Genomic DNA, 17,996 nt, shown 5'->3' with positions numbered 1-17,996 from the left:
CGGCAAGAGGGGTGCAGGGGAACGTCGAGACCTCAGGCAGACTCAGGGCCACTGGCACAGCGCTCTGATGGTCAGGGCCCTCGGCCAGGGCCCTCTCAGGCCCCAGCCCTTCTGGGGGCCCCGGGCCTGGCTGGGCCCCCGCGGGACAGTTGTGGGCCTTCACCAGCCTTCTCCCTGAGCTGTGCCTGGAGTGGGGCCTGGCCAGTTTCTCTCTGCCCAGTCCCAGCACCTGCCTGCTCGAGGTTTCCAGAATGGCCTCACATGCAACTCTCGCCAGGAAGATCCCAAACACCATCTGCTTGGCGTCCTCCTTGCTGATGGCCTGGACCAGCGAAAACTCCGCCTCGGAGGTGGCCGTGTAGCCCAGCCTGCCCAGAAGCCTGTGCAGCGTGTGTTCGGAGAGTGCAGGCTGCACCCGGTAGGCGAAGTTCCCAGTGTATGTCTGGAACAAACAGGGGTGTTTATTAGAGATGGGACACAACCCAGCAGGGTGGCTGGGAGTGGCCAGGCAGGACCAAGGGCAGATGCCCGGGGGGCAGTGGAGACTCCTGAGAAGCAGTCGGGCTGGAGCATTTGGCTAGAATGGAAATCTGGTCCATGATCATGTTACCCTCTGTCCCATTTCACAGGAGGGCACACTGAGGCCTAGAGACTAGACAGGACCTGGTCTCAAGTCACATAGCAAGAGAATAACTGAGCTGGGGTGAGGCCCCGATATCCTGGCTCCCAACCCAGCAGTCCTGGCCTGGAGCCAGAAGAGATTCCTCCCCTTGTTGATTATGAGCTCCTCCGTTCCTCTTCTTTGGAGAGGCAGTAGGGTCTAGCGGCTGGAGGCTGCACTGCCTGAGTTTGAGGCCTATCTGGGCTACTTATTAGCTGGTGACCATAGATAAGTTGCATTAACCTCTTCAGCTCTCAGTTTCTCCACCTGTAAAATGGGACTAGAGTCAGTGGGCAGGATGGATATGCTCTTCCCCCCAGAGACAGAGCTCTGGCCCCCTACCCGAGACCCCCTGGCTCAGAGGCATGGTGGTGCCTACCTTTAGGGACCTGATTTCCTTCCTCCAGGGAAACAGAAGTAGGTTGACAGATATGAGCTCCAGGAATTCTAGTGCTTGCACCAGTTCGTGGCAGACACGCTGGGCAGGGCTGGGTGCCCCCCAGGAGTGAATGGAGCCCAGATCAGGGACCAGAAGCTCAGGCAGATAGAACTGAGGGGGGGCTCCCGTGTCCAAGAGCCGCTGGGCCCTGTGGGTGAGGGCTGCTTGCCTGCAGACCCGGAGCCGGCCCGCCCCTGCCTCCTCTTTGTAGTAGCCGATGAGGTCGCCCAGGAGGGTCTCAAGGGCAGCCTCCTCTAGGCCCGGGGGTCGGGGCTGGCTCATGGTGGCTCCGGGGGGCTGGGTGCCGAGGAGAGCTGTGTGAGCCTCCCCAGGCCGGGCCCAGGCTGGCCCGCCTCTGGCCCGCCCAACGCTCAGTCAGGAAGCTGAGGAGGAAGTGTGCTAGCAGAAGAGAAAGCTGCACACAGCCCGGGCCCCCCACCCCCCACTGCTTGTCACTCTGGGGGGCTCCGGCCTGAGGCTGGCTGGGGCTGGGCCATCTCCTCCCTGTGGAGCAGAGCCGAGGTCAGGCTCCGTCCTCACTCCGTCCTCACCCCGTCCCCAAATGGGAAAGCAGATACAGCGGCACCCACGTGTGTCCGCACCCCAGGGCCCGTAACCCTCAGCCCACTCCGGATGTCACCGGCCACAGTCCTCTTGCTCATGCTGGAGAATGTTCTCAGGCTGCAGGAGTGTGCTCTGCTGGTGTGCGGGACAGACTGCAAGGCCCAGCGTGTTAACACCCCCGGCCAACCCCCAGCCGCTCAAGGAGGGTGAGTGCACAGAAGCCCTGGCTTCTTGCCCTCCGTGGCGGCGGGACAGTTCTGAGGTGTGTTCTCCAGTCTTGCAGAGGCTCCCCAGCAGTTGCCCACAGCAATAACCCGCCTTCGTGGTTCTCGTCCCTCCCTTGTCTTCATTCCCTACTCCTCTTGTGCTTCCTGCGATCACCTCCCAAAGAAACCGCACACAAATCCTTGGACTGCTTTTGGAGTAACAGAGCCCAGCAGTTACCTGTGTACTCTTGACCTGTGTGCCCTTGACCCTTCCTCCATGCACTCACCATCTCCCTCCCGCCCCGCCTTCTGCCATCCGTTTTGTTTTTGTTTTTGTTCTCCTTCTACAGTTCACTGGTTTATTCTCAGAATTGAGATTCGAATTACGCCCTATGGCCCCGGAGGGGTGGGGATCATGCTAGAATCTCACCATATCCCAGCCTTCCCTCAGGAGGAAGTAGATTAAAATGACAACAGAGGAAATTTTCCCTTTTCATACAGACCCAGGTATAAATAGGGCAGCACCATTAGGATCTGGATTCATCCCCACCGTCTGAGCCCCTCACCACCTGGCGGGGCAAGGTGCGTTTGGGGAGATATGGGTGGGGGGCAGCATTTGGAGCTGGGCTTCCTCCCCGCCTTCCTTTCTTCCTTCCCTCCTTTCTTCCTTCCTTCCGTTCATTCACCCAATACTTAATGAAGTCATGATTCACTCATTCAGCCACTCGATGACTCACTCCTTCCATGCGGGTCAGCATTTCTCAAAGTGTGCTCCACAGGGAGCCCTTGTTGGGGGTTCGGAATCAGTCTTGATTCCGAACTGTGAGTAACAGTTTCCTGTGGCCGAATAAATTCTGCTGGGCTAAGGAAGGTGCCCTGACCCCTCAGCTTCAGGACTTCTCATGGGGCAGGTGTGTAGGGGTGTGAACTTCTGGGAGGGGGGCAGCATGTGCACGATTTTCCGACTTCTCAGACTCTGGGTCCCCTTTCCACCTCCTCCTGTGGTGTTTGGGGAAGTGCTGTCCTTGAGCGGCCAGCCTGTGTCCCCGTCCATACCGGCCTGGGGGCTTCAGAAGCTGAGATAAAGTCCCAGCCCTTGGGTGGCTCACAGCCTGGAGCGCCCCCCACTGACGGGGTAGTGTGACCTTGTAGTAACACAGCCCAGGATTCTTGCTCATCGGCTTCCTGTGACACTGTGCTGGCCTCCGGGCCCTCCACTCACCAGGAAGGGCATGTGCCCGGTCCTCAGCCTTGGAGCTGCCTCAGACCTGGGCTCACCACATCTGGGGACTCTCTGCTCCCTGCCCCTAGCTCTCCTGCCTCCTGCAATGTCTCTTGAGCCCCGCGGCCAGGGCGATTCCTGTCCCCGTGGTTGGGAAGTCACTTCCCAGTTGGAGTACTACTTGAAAGTGGGCCCTCGGGGAGCAGCAGCTCTCCTCCCGAGGTTGTTCTGGAGTGTAGCCGGTGTAAATCTCTCATTTCTCTCTTCCCGCCGCTTCAGTTTGGCACGTCTTCTCTTACTTTGACCGTGAGGCCTCCCCCTGGGGAGGACCCTTGTGATCATATTGGGTCCACCTGGATGACCCAGGTTCATTGCCGCCTCTCAAGGTCCTTAATCCCACCTGCAGAGTGCCTTCCCCACGGAAGCTAACATAGTCATGGGTTCTGGGAATTTGGACCTGCACGTCTTTGGAGGCCATTATGGAGTTTACCACGCCAAAGCTATGAGACCAAAAGCCATGCTTTTCCCTTGATGCCGAAGATTTATAAGAGCACTGAAGGGGAATGGCAGATTTGGGCGAGGGGGATATGCAGAGTTCCAAGCCACTGAGCTCTGCTGAAGAGACCGTCACCAGGCCAAGGAAGGTGGTGGTGGTGGGGTGTGTGTGTGTGTGTGTCCAAAACAGAAGGGCCTTAATTCTCATTGTCTCTTTGTCTCTCTTTCTCTCCTTGACCCCAGGCAGATTTGCTCCTTAAGGAGAGGGCTGAGTGACCTGTATTTTTTCCTATTTTTAAAAAAGATTTTATTTATTTATTTGACAGCACAAGCAGGGGAAGCAGCAGGCAGAGGGAGAGGGAGAAACAGACTCCCCACTGAGCAGGGAGCCCGATGCAGGACTCGATCCCAGGAGCCTGGGGTCATGACCTGAGCCGAAGGCAGACGCTTAACCAACTGAGCCACCAAGGGCCCCCTTTTTTCCCTATTAATAGCCAAAGTTTAACAATTTGGTACACACACTTTAATCTCCACCCCCACCCCGCAGCCCAGGTGATTCTTCTATTGCTTATTGCTATTACTTATTGATGTAACCATTTCACTCATTCTGGACATCTTGTTCCTAAGCTTTGGGAAGCCCATCATGCCTGTGAATTGACTCTCTAGGGTGACCCAAGAACATGGTGGGGAAGCCTGGGCAGGGTGCCTGGAATCATTGCCCTCTCTGTCTTCTGGTGCTTCCTCAGCTTTTCCAGGACCAGCTTCCTCCCCACTGGATCTCTGCGGCCTCTTGAAGCATCGGATTTGGTGTTTATTGCATGCACACTGTCTGGGGCCTTGGGTGAGTGACTGGCTTAGTGAGAACCTTTCTCTGCCTGCCAGGGTCGCTAACTTTGGTGACAATGCAGGAGGCAGGGGGAGGGGTGGGGGGGCACTGGAGATATGCAGGAGCTGCGGCGGGGGTGGGGGGGTGGGGGTCCGGAGGCCCAGAGAAGGAAAGGATCTGGCTCAAAGTCACAGTGAACTGATGACAGAAGCAGGGACAGCCAAACATCTGGGTCCCAGCACCTAGCCTTCCCTCACAGCGTTCCCTGCTGCCCAAAGGCTTCCAAGTCCCCTGGGAAGCCTAGGAGCTCAGAGGCCACAGGGTGCTGTCTGCGCACGGGCCACCGAGTCTGCAGCTCTGCACTTACTGTCCTCAAGGCCGTGACCCACACAGAGGAATTTGTTTCCATCATAATTGAACTGAATGCTCTTGCCAGTTGTCCGCTCCACAAGGCACCCCCCACCCCCGGGGTTCGCCACCCAGAGAAGAACCAGCTCGAGTCCTGCCCCTGGGCCCCCAGTCTGGCAGCGATGGTTCAAACACACAGGGACAGTCCAGGAAGGGAAGGGCGGGGAAGAGGACGAGATGTCAGAGCCCAGCAGTGAGCTAGGCCTTGGGGCTGGGTCATGAGCCAGCCAGCGTGGACTTGGTCTGTGCACAGCCCTTGTTCCCGTGGGAGAATGAAGGTGACATGGTGGGCAGCAGAGCCAAGAGAGGCAATACAGCTGCCTGTGTGCTTGGACCTCCTGGATCCAGCCAAGCCTGAAGTCAGAGTTATCACTTGGACTATTTAGTTACATGAGTCAATAAATGTCCTTTCTTGCTTAAGAAGGTTCAAGTTGGGTTTCTGTCTCTTGCAACTGAGTCATGGGGGTGGGTAATGGGTCTCAGAGCCTGCCAGAGGGTGGAGGGTTGCCCTTTCAAAAGTTGTCTCCCCTCACCCTATGGTGGGTCACGGACCAGGCAGCCACCAGCTGTAGGGCAGAAGGCTGGCCAGCCCCAGGACCTCGGGGTCAGGCTGGGGCTGTGACGACAGGGCCTGGGGACCTGGAGCCCTGGGATTCCTCGGCGAGGTGCTGAGCAGGCACAGCTGGGCTGTAACCCTGGGGGCAAGGGCGTGCCCAGCCCCCAGCCCCGAAATACCAGGCCTGACCCAGGTAATTGGTTCTGATTGAGAGCGTTCACCTGACTTGGGAGGTTCAGCGTGAGGTCAAGCAGAGCAGAGCCCGTGACCGAAGATTCGCTCTGTCGGACGCTGGAGCTGCCTGTCCTTCCATCGCGCGTGCCCACGACCCGGTCGGTCATCAGGGGGATGCCAGCGGTGACCCCTGAGTAGGAGTGGGTGGCCTCGGAGCGTGCATGTGGGACCCCTGCGCGTGTGAGCTCTGAGTGTGGGGGCGCAGGTGTGTGTGCACCGAAACCAGCCGGGCAGGCGAGCACACACCCGCAGGTGGTGTGAGCTGAGTGCTGCTGCGCGTGGCGTGTGTCTGAGGGCGTCCCGAGGAACTTGGTGGGCGAGACCCCGTGTGTGCCAGCCAGTCCATGTTCCGAGGGGCGGCTGTGGGCGGCCCTGTTGGTATCAGCCCTCCTGCCCCTCTCGGGCGATTGCGGCCGCTCCCGCGTGGCAGGTGCTGGTGGCGCCCCGTCCCGAACCTTGCAGTGCGCCGCGCCCGTGCATATCGGCCGGGTGGCCCATCTGCGGCTGTGGCGGGGACTTTCCCTGCCAGCAGTGGCAGCTCCCCCGTCTGAAGACTTCTGTGGCCAGAGAAGCCCGCTCGGCTGCACCAGGGACAGGGAGAATGTTCTCCAACGGGCAGCCTCAAACGATGGCCCTTGAGAGTCTGAGAGCCAGTGTGAGCGCTCTCTCCCCTTTCCTTTGGGGGGCTAACTTTGAGGTGTGCTCTCCACTGTCTCCACCCTCCTCGGAGGGGGACCTGTGTGACCACGACACCCTGAATTGGCTTCCTTTCCTTCCTTGTTTCACTGCCCACTCCCTATGGGTGCTCCCTGGGTCACCTCCCTCATCAACCCCTTGCATCAACCCCTCCTGTCCCAGGGTCTGGTCCTGCCCCCTCCTGTTCCCACCATCCTGAAGAATTGTCACCTCCCATCTCATTGGGGCGCTAATGAGCCCCGGGCTGAGCCCCATTGCCTGGGGCGTGCTCCTCGGCCCCACCCCGCAGGCCCTGGCAGAGAGAGGCGGCCAGTCTCCCTGTAGGGATGTGCAGAAGGGCCTTGCATGTGGCGCCATACGTAGACCCAGGGTGCGTATGGATGGGGGAGGCAGGAAACGCCTAGCCCAAGTCTCCTGGGCTGGGGGGTGGGGGGGTCCTATGTGTTGTTGGAACTGGGTGTTGGTGTGGTTCGGGCTGGAGTGGCTGGACACCATCACCATGAGGGCTGCCACATTCATTCCGGACAAGAGGGCCCCAGAGCACAGAGGTGGCGCCTGAGCCACACACAGCAGGTGTTGAGGACAGAGGCGTGATTATTTTGCATCAGGTGGGGTGGGGCGCTTAGGCATCAGGCTGTGTGCCCAGAGAGAGATGCTGGGGGGCAGGAGGGATTCCTGAAAGTAGAATGCTTGACTGGTTAAACCTCAGGGAACATCGCCAGGGTGGAAGACCAGCTCAGAACCCAAACAAGGTCTGTCTACAACTCCTAATGTCTGTGGGCAGTAGGTATGGAAACGAGAGAAGGGAAGCACGTGGCTTTGAACAGTGGCAGCAGGCGGCCAGCAGGTGGCAGTGTGGGCTTGGAGTGGGTGCAGGCCCGCTGGGACCTGGGCCTGGAGCTGCACCTTTCTTTTTCTTCAGGACTGAGCCCCACTTTCAGGGCACTCCGGGGTCTAGGACTCTGCTGGTGGATGCCACTCGAGTTCGAGTGGGAGGAAAGGGTGACCGAGGAAGGGAACCAGCCTCTGTCAGCCAAGGGATCAACGAGCACACAGAAAAGAATTTCTGCAAGGGGGAAGAAAACAACTCATTTCCGTGTAATTACCAATCCTCCCACCCCCTTCCTGGTAGTGGAAAACATCAGGGCGCTGAGAGTCAACTGCTGGGCTAGGAAAATGTGCAGTCCCTGGTGTTCCTGGAGTCGGGGCCAAAACCTGATGGCCCATGTTGGTGACATTTACACTGGTCACGGCTCAGAGAGATGATGTTGTGTTTCAGGGAGCTTAAGAAAAAAAGTGAGTCATGGAAGTCCCTGACTACCCCAATAGCGGTGTCAACAGGGAAGTGACAAGGTTTTGGGGGCTGCTCATCTTGAGAGAAGGAAGGTATTTTCGGTTTGCTGCTATTTATTACACTTAGGAGTGTCCGATGGCGCGAGCCCCTCACCCCATGCACTCCTTGAGAATGTTATTTTTGCAACATTTTTATTGATACGATATATTTATTTTGAACACAGAAAAGATACATTGTTGCTTATTTAGCGCTTAATCCAGGAACGAGAAAAGCTGTTTAGCTCCATCCCTCAAACACTGATGAGTACTTAGGGATTTTTATCTTTTTTCCCCTAGTACTCTCTAGGGTTGCAGAAGCAGGATGCATTTCTTAAAAGAGTCTCATCCCTGGAGTGCATTTAAAGGTATACAGTACAACAGACAGATATTTTTTGCCTAGAAAACAGTACACCACAGAGGCGGACAGAACTGCTTGTAAACAAGGTCCCTTTCCTGGTGGAGTCGGGTGCTCCGGGATGCCACAGAACCTCTGCACGGATTCCTTTCAGTTCTGCACCAGAAGAAATCCTATTTCTACAGAAAATAAAATTCACGATTGCCATCCTTGTCACCCTTCTTCTCAAGAAAGGGATTACTGAAATGTCTTAGCCCTTCATAAGAGGAATGGAGATGGGGGTAGAGGATGGGTGGGGGTGGGGGGAGGCAGGGTGGACTTGAGGGTCCCACTCCCTGCCACTGGCAACGCTGGCGGGACACTACAGAGATGTGCGGCTGCCACCCTCTGGCAGGCTGGGTCTTCGGAAATCAGCTCTGTTACTTGCATGGTCTCTGATGGAAATTGCTGGGATTTGTGGGCCACTCTCTAAGCAGGCACACCCATGTATTGCCTTCTGGGGTGCCCCTGGCAGTGAGGCCCAGATCCAACCTCTCATGGCATGCTAGTATTTAGGGGGCCCGCTTCCCCTGTATTTCATCTCTGCACCTTGGAGGGCAGGGGCCAGAACGCATCGGCACACAATTCCCAACTAGGAGCTGCCACCCGGGGCGGGGCGGGGGGCTGGCAGCCAAAACTCGGGCCCTGGTGGTCAGTTGGGCACACACTTAGCGAGGGGCCGCGTCTCTGCCTCAGAGCTGTGCCCAGGCTACCCTTCTCTTATTTGAAGACCCTCAGCCCTGGGCTGTGGTTGGACAGACATGGGGACAGCTGTCACCCACTACCACCACCATCGCATGCCCGCCAAGGACCCTGCTCATCACCTGTCGCTGGGGGTGAGGGCCTCCAAAATAACCCCGCCAGCGCCACAAGGCCGGGGCACTGGGTGAGGGGGGGCGGGGGGGAGTGGTGAGGGCCTGCAGGCTGCGCCTGGGCCCCCAGACCCGTGTCCCTCGCCCCATAAGTGGCAGGGTGGTGATACTGTGGCTGCCCTGGAATTGAGGGAGAGGTACGGTGTGTGGCTGAACCTCGCTGAAGCCCGGCCCACCGCCCAGGAGGGCACGCCGCCCTGGGGTGGTCGAGCAGTTTCTGGAGGCAGACTCAGAGTTTGGGCACAGCCTGCCAGGCGAGGGCAGAGGCAAACAGGCCAGGGAGAGGGGGGAGCAAGGCCCTGTCCCTCTCCGCCGGTCTTCTCCCAGCATTGTCTGCAGGGGCATTACCAACAGGCTGGGGAGGAGGCGGGAGGTCAAGAGAGCTTCATTTTTAATGAAACCTTAGCAGATGGGTTTGTGTGGATGTGGGGGGGCTTGTGTGTATTCACATGTCTGTACATGTGTGGTGCGTATGTGGATGTGTGTGTGCACATGGGTGTGTTAGTGTGGATGTGTGTGTACAAACGGTGTAGATATGTGTACATGTGGAAGTGTGTGTGCATTTCTGTGTGTGTATGTGTGCACGTGGGAGTGCTGTGTGTGCACATCTGTGTGTGTAGGTGTACAAATTGTGCATATGGGAGTGCTGTGTGCACATCTGTGTGTGTAGGTGTACAAATTGTGTGTGCACGTGGGAGTGCTGTGTGCACATCTGTGTGTGTAGGTGTACAAACTGCACGTGGGAGTGCTGTGTGTGCACATCTGTGTGTGTGTAGGTGTACAAATTTGTGTGTGCACATGGGAGTGCTGTGTGTGTATCTGTGTGTACGTGTACAAAGTGTGTGTGTATGTGTGCATGTGGGAGTGCTGTGTGTGCACAGCTGTGTGTGTACGTGTACAAAGTGTACGTATGTGTGCACGTGGGAGTGCTGTGTGTGCGTATCTGTGTGTGCGCGCGCATGCCCTTGTGAGCCTGTGTGTGTGTGTGTGTGTGTGTGTGTGTGCACGCCCTTGTGGCTCAGCCCGAGGGACCGGCAGGACCTGGCTGGCTGGGTCACTCACAGAATCCTCTCTGGACCAGAGGCCGGGGCCCGGGTTGGGGTGGGTGAGCCCTGGGAGCTCCTTGGCCCTGGTTCTGGTCCCGGCAGCGGCAGCAGACCCGATGGGGGGCTGACCCCACACACAGCCTCGTAAGGGGGCAGGGTATCCATGGAGACGGTGCGGAGGCCGCCGTGGCCCAGGATCCTCTGTGCCTGCTGGGGTCGGCCGGGGCTGTGGCCGTGGCCCGCGTTCATGGGGCTGTCCAGCACGGGGTAGGAGTCGGTCGGCGAGTAGGGCGGCGGTGCATCGGTGGGGACGTACAGCTGGGTGGCCCCTGGCCCCACACACTCCTCATAACTACAAGAGAAGAGGCTCCTCAGGGCTCGGTGGAACCTGGCCTTGGGGGTCGGCGTGGAGGTCTTTCCCAAGGGCTGGGGGCATGCTGGCGCTCATGAGAGCCCTCACCTCCCCCCAGGAAAGGCACCCCAGAACCACTGCGACTGGGTTCTGGTCCCGACTCCGCCCGTGTGCCGTCCCTGAGCGGCGGGCCTCAGATGGCTCAGAGCAGCGGCCGCGGCTGACGGAGAGCCTCCACAGCTCGCCCTGAGTGTGGCTGGTGCCGGGGCGGCAACCTCGGGCCATCTGACACTCCTTGGTCTCAAGGCACCAAAGTGGCCCTTTCAGGCTTAGGAAGGAGACCCTGGGGCTCCTTGGAAACCCGTAGCTACAGGCCAAAAGAGCACCTGCTGCCCCCCCAGGGGGTAAGGGGTACAGGGTGACAGGAGTATGGCTGTTTGTGGGGCCGGAGGGGTCTCCTGGTAGGGCAGCGATGGAGGCCCTGACCTCCCTTCTATTTCCAACTACTAACCCATGGGTCATCTGCCTGAGGGTGCCAGGGAGAACCCACAGGCCCCCCCAGAGAAGAATTCCCCAGTGGGACTGGGCCACCTGATGGCCATGAGTGCAGTATGGACACAGTGAGGCCTGGCCCAGTGCATGGGGTTTGGGTTTGGGGGTACATACTAAGAAGCTGGGGCCTGGACCCTCTACCCCACCCCCTGACCCCAGCCTGAGGGAGCTGAGCTTTTCCTTCTCCAGTGCCATCTGTTGCATCATGCCCTGTGTCACTGGGACCTGCTTGGTCAGGAGATGGCCACGCCCAGAGATTCTCTGCATTTACCCCATTTGGGGGAGATGTTGCTATTTCCCAACCGGGGGTGGGGGAGTGGGTTCACAGCCATTGCCCCTCCCGCTCATGCCCTCCTTCCCTCGAAGCCTCCTTACCCTGGTGGAGAATCGGGGTACATCTCTCGAAGCACTGTGGCGTCCACATCCCCATCAGAACTGAGATCCAAGGGTGGGGACCAGTCCTCGGCAGGGCTGCAGGTGTAGCGTATCCTGTGGCTCGAGCGGCTGTATGTGTGCCCGTCGGACACTGCAGGGGACAGACATCCAGCCTGGGCTTTAGACCGGAAGCAGGGAGCGCCCGACATGTCTACCTGAGGCCACTGAGAACCTGTTTTCTCCAACTCACCATCTGGTCCCTCACCAAGCCCAGCTGCCTGTCATTCTCTCGGAGCTAGCCGCAGAGTGTGAGCACCACTGCCGCGCTGGGCCGGCTTCTCAGAGAGAAAGCAGAGCTGGCTCTGCCCTGGTGGGGCTCCCAAGGTGGTGAGCAGCCTGTCCTGGAGACAGCCCGGTACTGAGCAGTGTGTCATGAAATCTGATAGATGCAGTACTGGCCCTGTGGGAACAGTGATGAGCTGACCCAGCCTGGAGGTCAGGGAGGCCTTCCTGGAGGAGGGGCTCTTAAAGCTGAGTCTAATCTAGGAATTAGCCAAGAGAAGAGGGACAGGCCGGGCAGAAGGAACAGAACAGCTTGAACCAAGGAAGGGGATTAGAAAGAAGAGTGTGGTGTGAAAAGGAAGCTTTGAAAATGTAGAGAAGGGCTGGGGCATGAAAACTGGGGAGTCAGGGAATGAGGGCTGCAGAGGTCTCTGGGGTCAGGCCTCCCTACTCCCTGTGCCCAACCATACATTATTCCCTTAGTTATCCCAGGAGAAAAGGCACTTCTGTAATGAATTCTGGTTATTCCGTGTACTGTATTCTCCTCTGTTTTGTTTGTATGTTTACCATATATTAGCACATTAAAGGCTCTGAGAAGTCCTGCAGCTGAGAATTACATTTGACTGCGCTTATGCAGTATTTGACCACAGAATCTTTTCTTAGATCTAGTAACACTGCTTAGGAGGTGCTGATAGAGCATTCATTCTACAAGTGTGGTTCAGAGGGGTCAGTGACTTGCTGGAGGCCACACAACAAATTATTGGTAGGCCCAGAGGGCAGCTGGATATCCTGGCTCCTCACTCTATAAAGCTCTCCACCTCCCAGTTTCTGACAGTTCTAGTAGAGGCTACTGGACAGATGGCTGAGTCATGAGATCTCCCCACCCACGATGGGTGGTCAGCCAGCTCCTCCCCTCAGAGATCAGGACTCAACATCAGGGGTGAGGCTTACCTGTCTGGGGTGGGGCTCATGACCCTTCTCTGAGGTCAGCAGCACTGTCCATCCCCATTCTACATTCTACAAGCTGAGGCTCAGTGTCACAGAGTTGGAATTCATGTGATCGGTATAACCGTAAAGACTGTTCTTTCCACTCCCCTAATCTCTTTTCCCCACTCCTGATACAACAGTGAGTAGAAAAATCTGGATGTGAAACTCTAACTGCAGGTATAATCCCAGGGTTATCTATGGACATTGAGAAAGCTCTCGGAAGAAAATATTCCAGACACGTTAACAGTGGCTCTGTCTTGATGACAGGATCATGACCCTTATTTTCTTCTTTATATTTTCTGTATTTTAAAGGTCTTCCACGGTGAACACATATTACTTTTCTACTAGGAAAAAGGTACCCAATAACGCATGCTATAAAAAGGAGCTGAAATGAGATTTGTTTCCCTTTAGGGTACCAGCTGAAGGGTGAGGATGTCTGGAAGAACTTGAGGAAGAAACTCAGGAAAGAAGAAAGCATGAAATAGGGTGAGGACAGAAGTGGGATGTGGGCCTCTGGGCTCCGGTGCCGGGAGGGGCCCATCCTCCATGCAGGAGGCTGTGGTTTGTCTCAACCTTGGGGAAGCTAAGGCTGTGTCCTGGGCCGGGGGGTGGGGGGGACGTCTGAGAGCTGACAGAGCTGAGCCACGCTGTCGTTCCCCTCTCTGCTTGGGCTGCTTTCCTGGGGCTTCCCAGAGGCTGAGCCGCTTAGGGAAACTGAGGCTGCCCTGAGGCACTCACCTAGCTCAGACCCCAATCCTGAGTTGACCCAGCTCAGTCCAGACAGAGCTCCTCAGGAACAGATGGAAAGACTCCCCCAGCCCCTCATTTCAACTCCCCCCAATTCCTTTCTTATGCCCTCTCCTTTCCCGACTTCCCAGTCAGCACAGACCCTGATGGTCCAGGCCTCTGGAAGCCCCTCCAGCCACCTCATGGGGAGTGAGACCTCCCTATCCCCTTCTTTACCCAAATCAAGAAACACCTCAGTTCATGATTTAACCCCTTGACGAGCCCGGGAGTGGGGAGAAGGAGTTTGCGTCCACGGAGATCTACCGTGCTCTAGCCTGGTGACCACATTCTCCCTCACACCTGTGAGAGGCACTGTGGCTGCCTCCTGCTCTCAGATGTGGAGACTGAGAGGAGGGGCCGCTTGCTCTAAAGCCCCAGCAAGTAAGACGAGACCAGATCTGTTTCCTAAAGCGAAAGATCTTTCCATCTTCTAGAAATAGAATTTTTCATTCATTCATTCATTCATTCATTCTTAAACATTTATTGGCTCCTCTCTGTGTGCCTGGCTAGACTGCAGAAGGGCTCTGTGGGCAGGCGGAGGAGGGCCAACTCTGTCCTGAGGGCAATGGGGAGCCACTGAAGGGTGTTGAGCAGAGGATGGAAGTGTTCCCAGGTCAGTCACTTTGGTTGCCTTGTGGAGAATGCCTGGCAGCTGCCAGGTAGGTGCTGGCAAGGGGCGGTGGCCAGTGTCACCGACGTGGCCCTGGCTCAGGTTTTCTCAGGGGAGAAAGAATGAAAAGAGTGAACGTGTATTGAGCACGCACCCAGAAGCCAGGTACTGTGCTAATTTAGTCCTCACAGTAACTTTAGGGGTGGGTCCCCCGGTACCCATTGTGCAGGTGACTCCCCTGAGGTACAGGGTGGTTAGACAACTTTTCCCGGGTCGTACAGTAAGACGTGGAAGATGAAGGCCGTTTTGGACGCCTGGTTCTGCGGGGCCTGTGAGACCTCGAGGAGAGATGCCTGGGGGATCCCTGGCCGAGGGTGACAGATAGTGCCTGAAACTGGCAGGTGGCTGAGATGGAGCCGGGAGCGGGTGTAGAGAGAGGACCTGGGGCCAAGGGTTGGGTTCTGAGGGACCTTGATATTCCTCTCCTCAGAGACTAGTCTGAGAAGGAGCCGGCTGAGCGGTAGGAGAGAGACCAGGAGAGCCTTAGTCAGTGAAGCCAGGGGAAGGGGCTGTCTGGAGGACAGAAGGGTCCCCAGTGCCACCCAGCAGGAGCTTGTCGGCGCTCTGCTGCTTTGTCCTCCCCACAGCTATGCACGGTGTGCTTCCCTTCTCCTCCCTGGCCTCCTTCTGAGGCTCCTGGCACCTCCGTGCACCCTCCAGGAGGCGGGAGGAAGCTGGGGGGGAGTCAATGTCTCTGGGCTCCCCACTGAGGCCCCAAGGAGGTGCCAAGACAAGAGCTGAGAACACAAGTGGGGCAGGGAGGTGGGAGCCCCCCAAAAGGGTACCCCTGGGGACAGGGATGCAGGGCTGCCACCAGTCAGCATGGGGCAGCAAAGGCCTGATGCCAGGCGTGGCCTGGCTCTGACCTGCTGTCACCCCACTGACTCCAGAGATCAGGGCCAGGGCCTCGCTTGTGTGGCACCGGCCCTGCGGCCTCCAGGCCCATCTCTCTCCTCCAGGCCAACGTCGGCCTCTCAAACCTCCGCTTAGGGTTTACTGTGGGTCCCTCTCCCATGCTCTAAGTACCAGGCTCAGGCCTGGGAACTTTCAGGCTGTTCAACAAGGTGCTTTGGTTTCCCAGTCTTTAAAATGGGCTAGGGGCACCTGGCTGGCTCTTGATCTTGGGGGTGTGAGTTCGAACCCCGCGTTGAATGTAGAGATGACTTAAAAAAAATAAAATACTAAAAAAATAAAATGGGCGAACACAGCCTTTGCATTGAGGAGGAAATGGGGTGGTTCCTTCCCTGGACCGCAGAGCATCTTCTCTGGGTGAGATCCTGTGCTGGGCTATGGGCCCCACTGGCTGAGAGCTACACATAGGCCCTGCTTTCCCTGATGCAACCCAGCTGTCCCATGACAGGGGCACTGGTAGATGTGTGGGTAAATGCCAAGCAAGTACAGGGAAGGGCAATTCAACCCTGCCTGGGCGGGATGAGGTGGCATTTGAACTGGGCCTGGAAAGACAAGTAGGCTTTTGTCAGTTGGGGGACGTATTAGGAATGGCATTGTGGGCCTAGGAAGAGCATGTGCAAAGGTGTGGAGGTGGGGAGGAGTGTGAAGGAGGTGCTTGGGGACAAGCTGGAGGAGGGCAGGCAAGAGTTGGGCCCTGGGAGGCGGGCAGGCTGGCCGTGCTGGGCCTGACCAGCGGCGCCTTATGGTGCGGGGGGGGGGGGGGGGGGGGGGGGGGGGGGGGGGGCCCGGGCTCCTTATTGGGGGTGGGCATTCCCCAGGCAGGAGCCTCGCACTCCTCAAAGGTCAGGCTGGTGCTGCAAGCATAGGAACAAGCCAGGCTGGGGCTGGGCAGTGCTCCTGGCTGTCTTCTTGGGGAGTCCTCGGCCTCTGGGGACACTAGAGGGGACTGGGCTGGGTGGGCTTTCAGCACCCGCCTGATTTGTGCTGACTCTTCTCTTTAGCTTCCCTTGTTGGGCACTGAGGGTGACCCACTGACCGGCTGCACACTTCTTCCATCGAGGCCACTTGTCCCCTGCCATGTGATGTCCCTCTGTGTCTTGTTCAGAGGGCCAGCTTCCTGCTCTTCTGCTTTTCCTAACTACATTGCCAGGGGAGCAACATCGGGTGTGCCGGGCCCCTAGGTCTTGAGTGCGCCTGCCGGACGGGGCCCTGGGCGCGTGGGGCGCCCCTGCTGCTGTTCGCCCGCACCTTCAGCCCCTCAGGGGTGTGAGCACCCGTCCCTCTGAGGCAGTGCTGTGCAGTGGGGAACCTGCAGGAACCCAGGTCGGGCCACCTGGGCTCAAATCTGGGGTCCGCCTGGCTGGGTGACCCCAGGGAGGTTCAGCACCTGCTACAGTCTGAGTGTTTGTGTCCCCCTGCCCCCCAATTCATATAGTGAAATCTCACCCCCCCAAGGTGCTGCTAGTAGAGGTGGGGCCTTTGGGAGATGATTAGGTCATGAGGGTGGAGCCCTCATAATGGGGATCAGTGCCCTCACAAAAGAGACCCTAGAGAGCTAGCTTGTCCCTTCTACTGTGTGAGGACACAGCGAGAAGGATGCAGGCCCTCACCAAGGCACCAAATCTGCAGGGGCCTTGATCTTGGAAGTCCCCAGCCTCCAGAACGGAGAAATAAATTCTCTTGTTTACAAGCCACTCCGTTTCTGGTATGTTTGTTATAGCAGCCTGAACACCCCAACCTCAACTTGCTTATCTGTAAATTGGGAAGGTAATAAAAAGTAGTCCGACCTCCAGGACCACGGTAAGGATTAAATGAGATTATGTGTGAAAAGTGCCCGGCACATAGTGACCCCCCGACTGCCCAATTCCTCCCTGCCTCAGCTCCCCGGCTGCAGCTGTGGGGAGCCGTAATTGCTAAAAGATGACCCCTTCCTCACCCAGTTAACTCTGGAAAGGGGAAGGAAGTGGCACAAAGCTGCTGGTTGATCAGGGCATGTTGGGAGGGGGCTGTGGATTTCAGGCCTCCTGAGGTCCAGGCGGATGAGATCCAACCTAACCAGTTTTTACATTTTTCTTTTCTTAATTTCTCTCAAGCTCTGCTTGTCCTGGAGAGGAAAGACTCCCAGGCCTTGCCATGGCTCTGGAGCCTCCAGATGGCTTCACCTTCAGTGTGATGGTGGCCTCTGGGCCTATGCAGCCCCCCAGCTCCGGGCAGAGGCCCCATCAGGCCTCAGGGCAGGCTTTTTCCTGCTCTTGACAACCGTTCAGAAATTGAATGAATTGAGCTCCTTCTTGCTGCTTTTGGATAACGGGCCCCTTCTAAGTGTAAGACAGAGTCAGGTGGCTGCATTCTGTAAAAAGTTCAGGCCTTCTGGCCAGATGGACACTTCTGGGACTGGTTGGCCCAAGAATTAGCCACCACCCCTGTGTAAGGGAGATTCTCCTAATTGGGAAACTCCCCAATCAGTTCTGTGTGCACTTTGCAGGCTCTCTGGGGGTAGATTCATTCACTCATCATTCATTCCGTCATTTATCCATCCACTTATTCATATACCCATCCCACCCCCCACCTATCCATCCCTCCACCTTCCTATCTATCCATCTTTCCGCCCATCCACCCAGCCATCCCGTCTATCCATGTGCTCGCACATCCCACCCAATCCACGCCTGTATCCACCCCCTCCAGCCATTCATGCTCTCTTCATGTGTCCTTCTGTCCACCCATTTAGCCATTCGTCTCCCATGCCACCCACTCAGCCATCTTTCCCTTTAGCCACTGGTCTGTCCACTCATTCGCCCCGCCCCATCCCCGCACCTCTCCATCCCCTCATCCCCCTACCCGTCTGTCCTCCCATCCCGCTCACCCATCCCTATCTCCCTCCGTCCCTGCATCCAGGCTCCAGCTGGACCAGACCCACACTGCCAAGGCTGGGGAGTAGCACCACACCCTCCCTTTGACCTCTGGCATCCCCCTTGGCAGACTACCGGACCTCCTGAGCCCGAGAGCATTCCGGTGAGGGCCTCCGGTCTCTTCCTGCCCCCCCCCCCCCCATGACAGGGCTGCTGCCTCCCGCACGTCTCCTGGGTGGCAGTCACAGGAGGCCGGGCCCCGGGGCAGACGGCAACTCAC

General features: G+C 57.6%; 1 protein-coding gene and 1 long non-coding RNA gene across 2 annotated transcripts in view; one reads left to right on the top strand and one right to left on the bottom strand.

Annotated features, from left to right (window-relative positions):
* Positions 1-332: 332 nt before the first annotated feature.
* On the top strand, positions 333-5,399 carry LOC116644535. Its single transcript, XR_004301775.1, has 3 exons — positions 333-418; positions 4,334-4,428; positions 5,075-5,399. It is a non-coding gene; the product is annotated as an uncharacterized LOC116644535 (long non-coding RNA).
* Positions 5,400-9,898: 4,499 nt separating this feature from the next.
* Positions 9,899-17,996, bottom strand: part of BEAN1 (brain expressed associated with NEDD4 1) — a 34,660-nt gene continuing 26,562 nt past the window's right edge. Inside the window, exons 4-5 of the mRNA XM_032424168.1 lie at positions 11,231-11,381; positions 9,899-10,303 (exon numbers count right to left, since the gene is read on the bottom strand). Coding sequence (XP_032280059.1) covers positions 9,964-10,303; positions 11,231-11,381 — 491 coding nt within the window. The 3' untranslated portion in view covers positions 9,899-9,963. The remainder of the gene's footprint in view (positions 10,304-11,230; positions 11,382-17,996) is intronic.

This window comes from Phoca vitulina, unplaced genomic scaffold (assembly GCF_004348235.1).
Source record: "Phoca vitulina isolate PV1807 unplaced genomic scaffold, GSC_HSeal_1.0 scaffold30, whole genome shotgun sequence".
NCBI lineage: Eukaryota > Metazoa > Chordata > Mammalia > Carnivora > Phocidae > Phoca > Phoca vitulina.
Note: the sequence above shows the minus strand (reverse complement) of the source record. Positions and strands in the feature narration are given on the sequence as shown.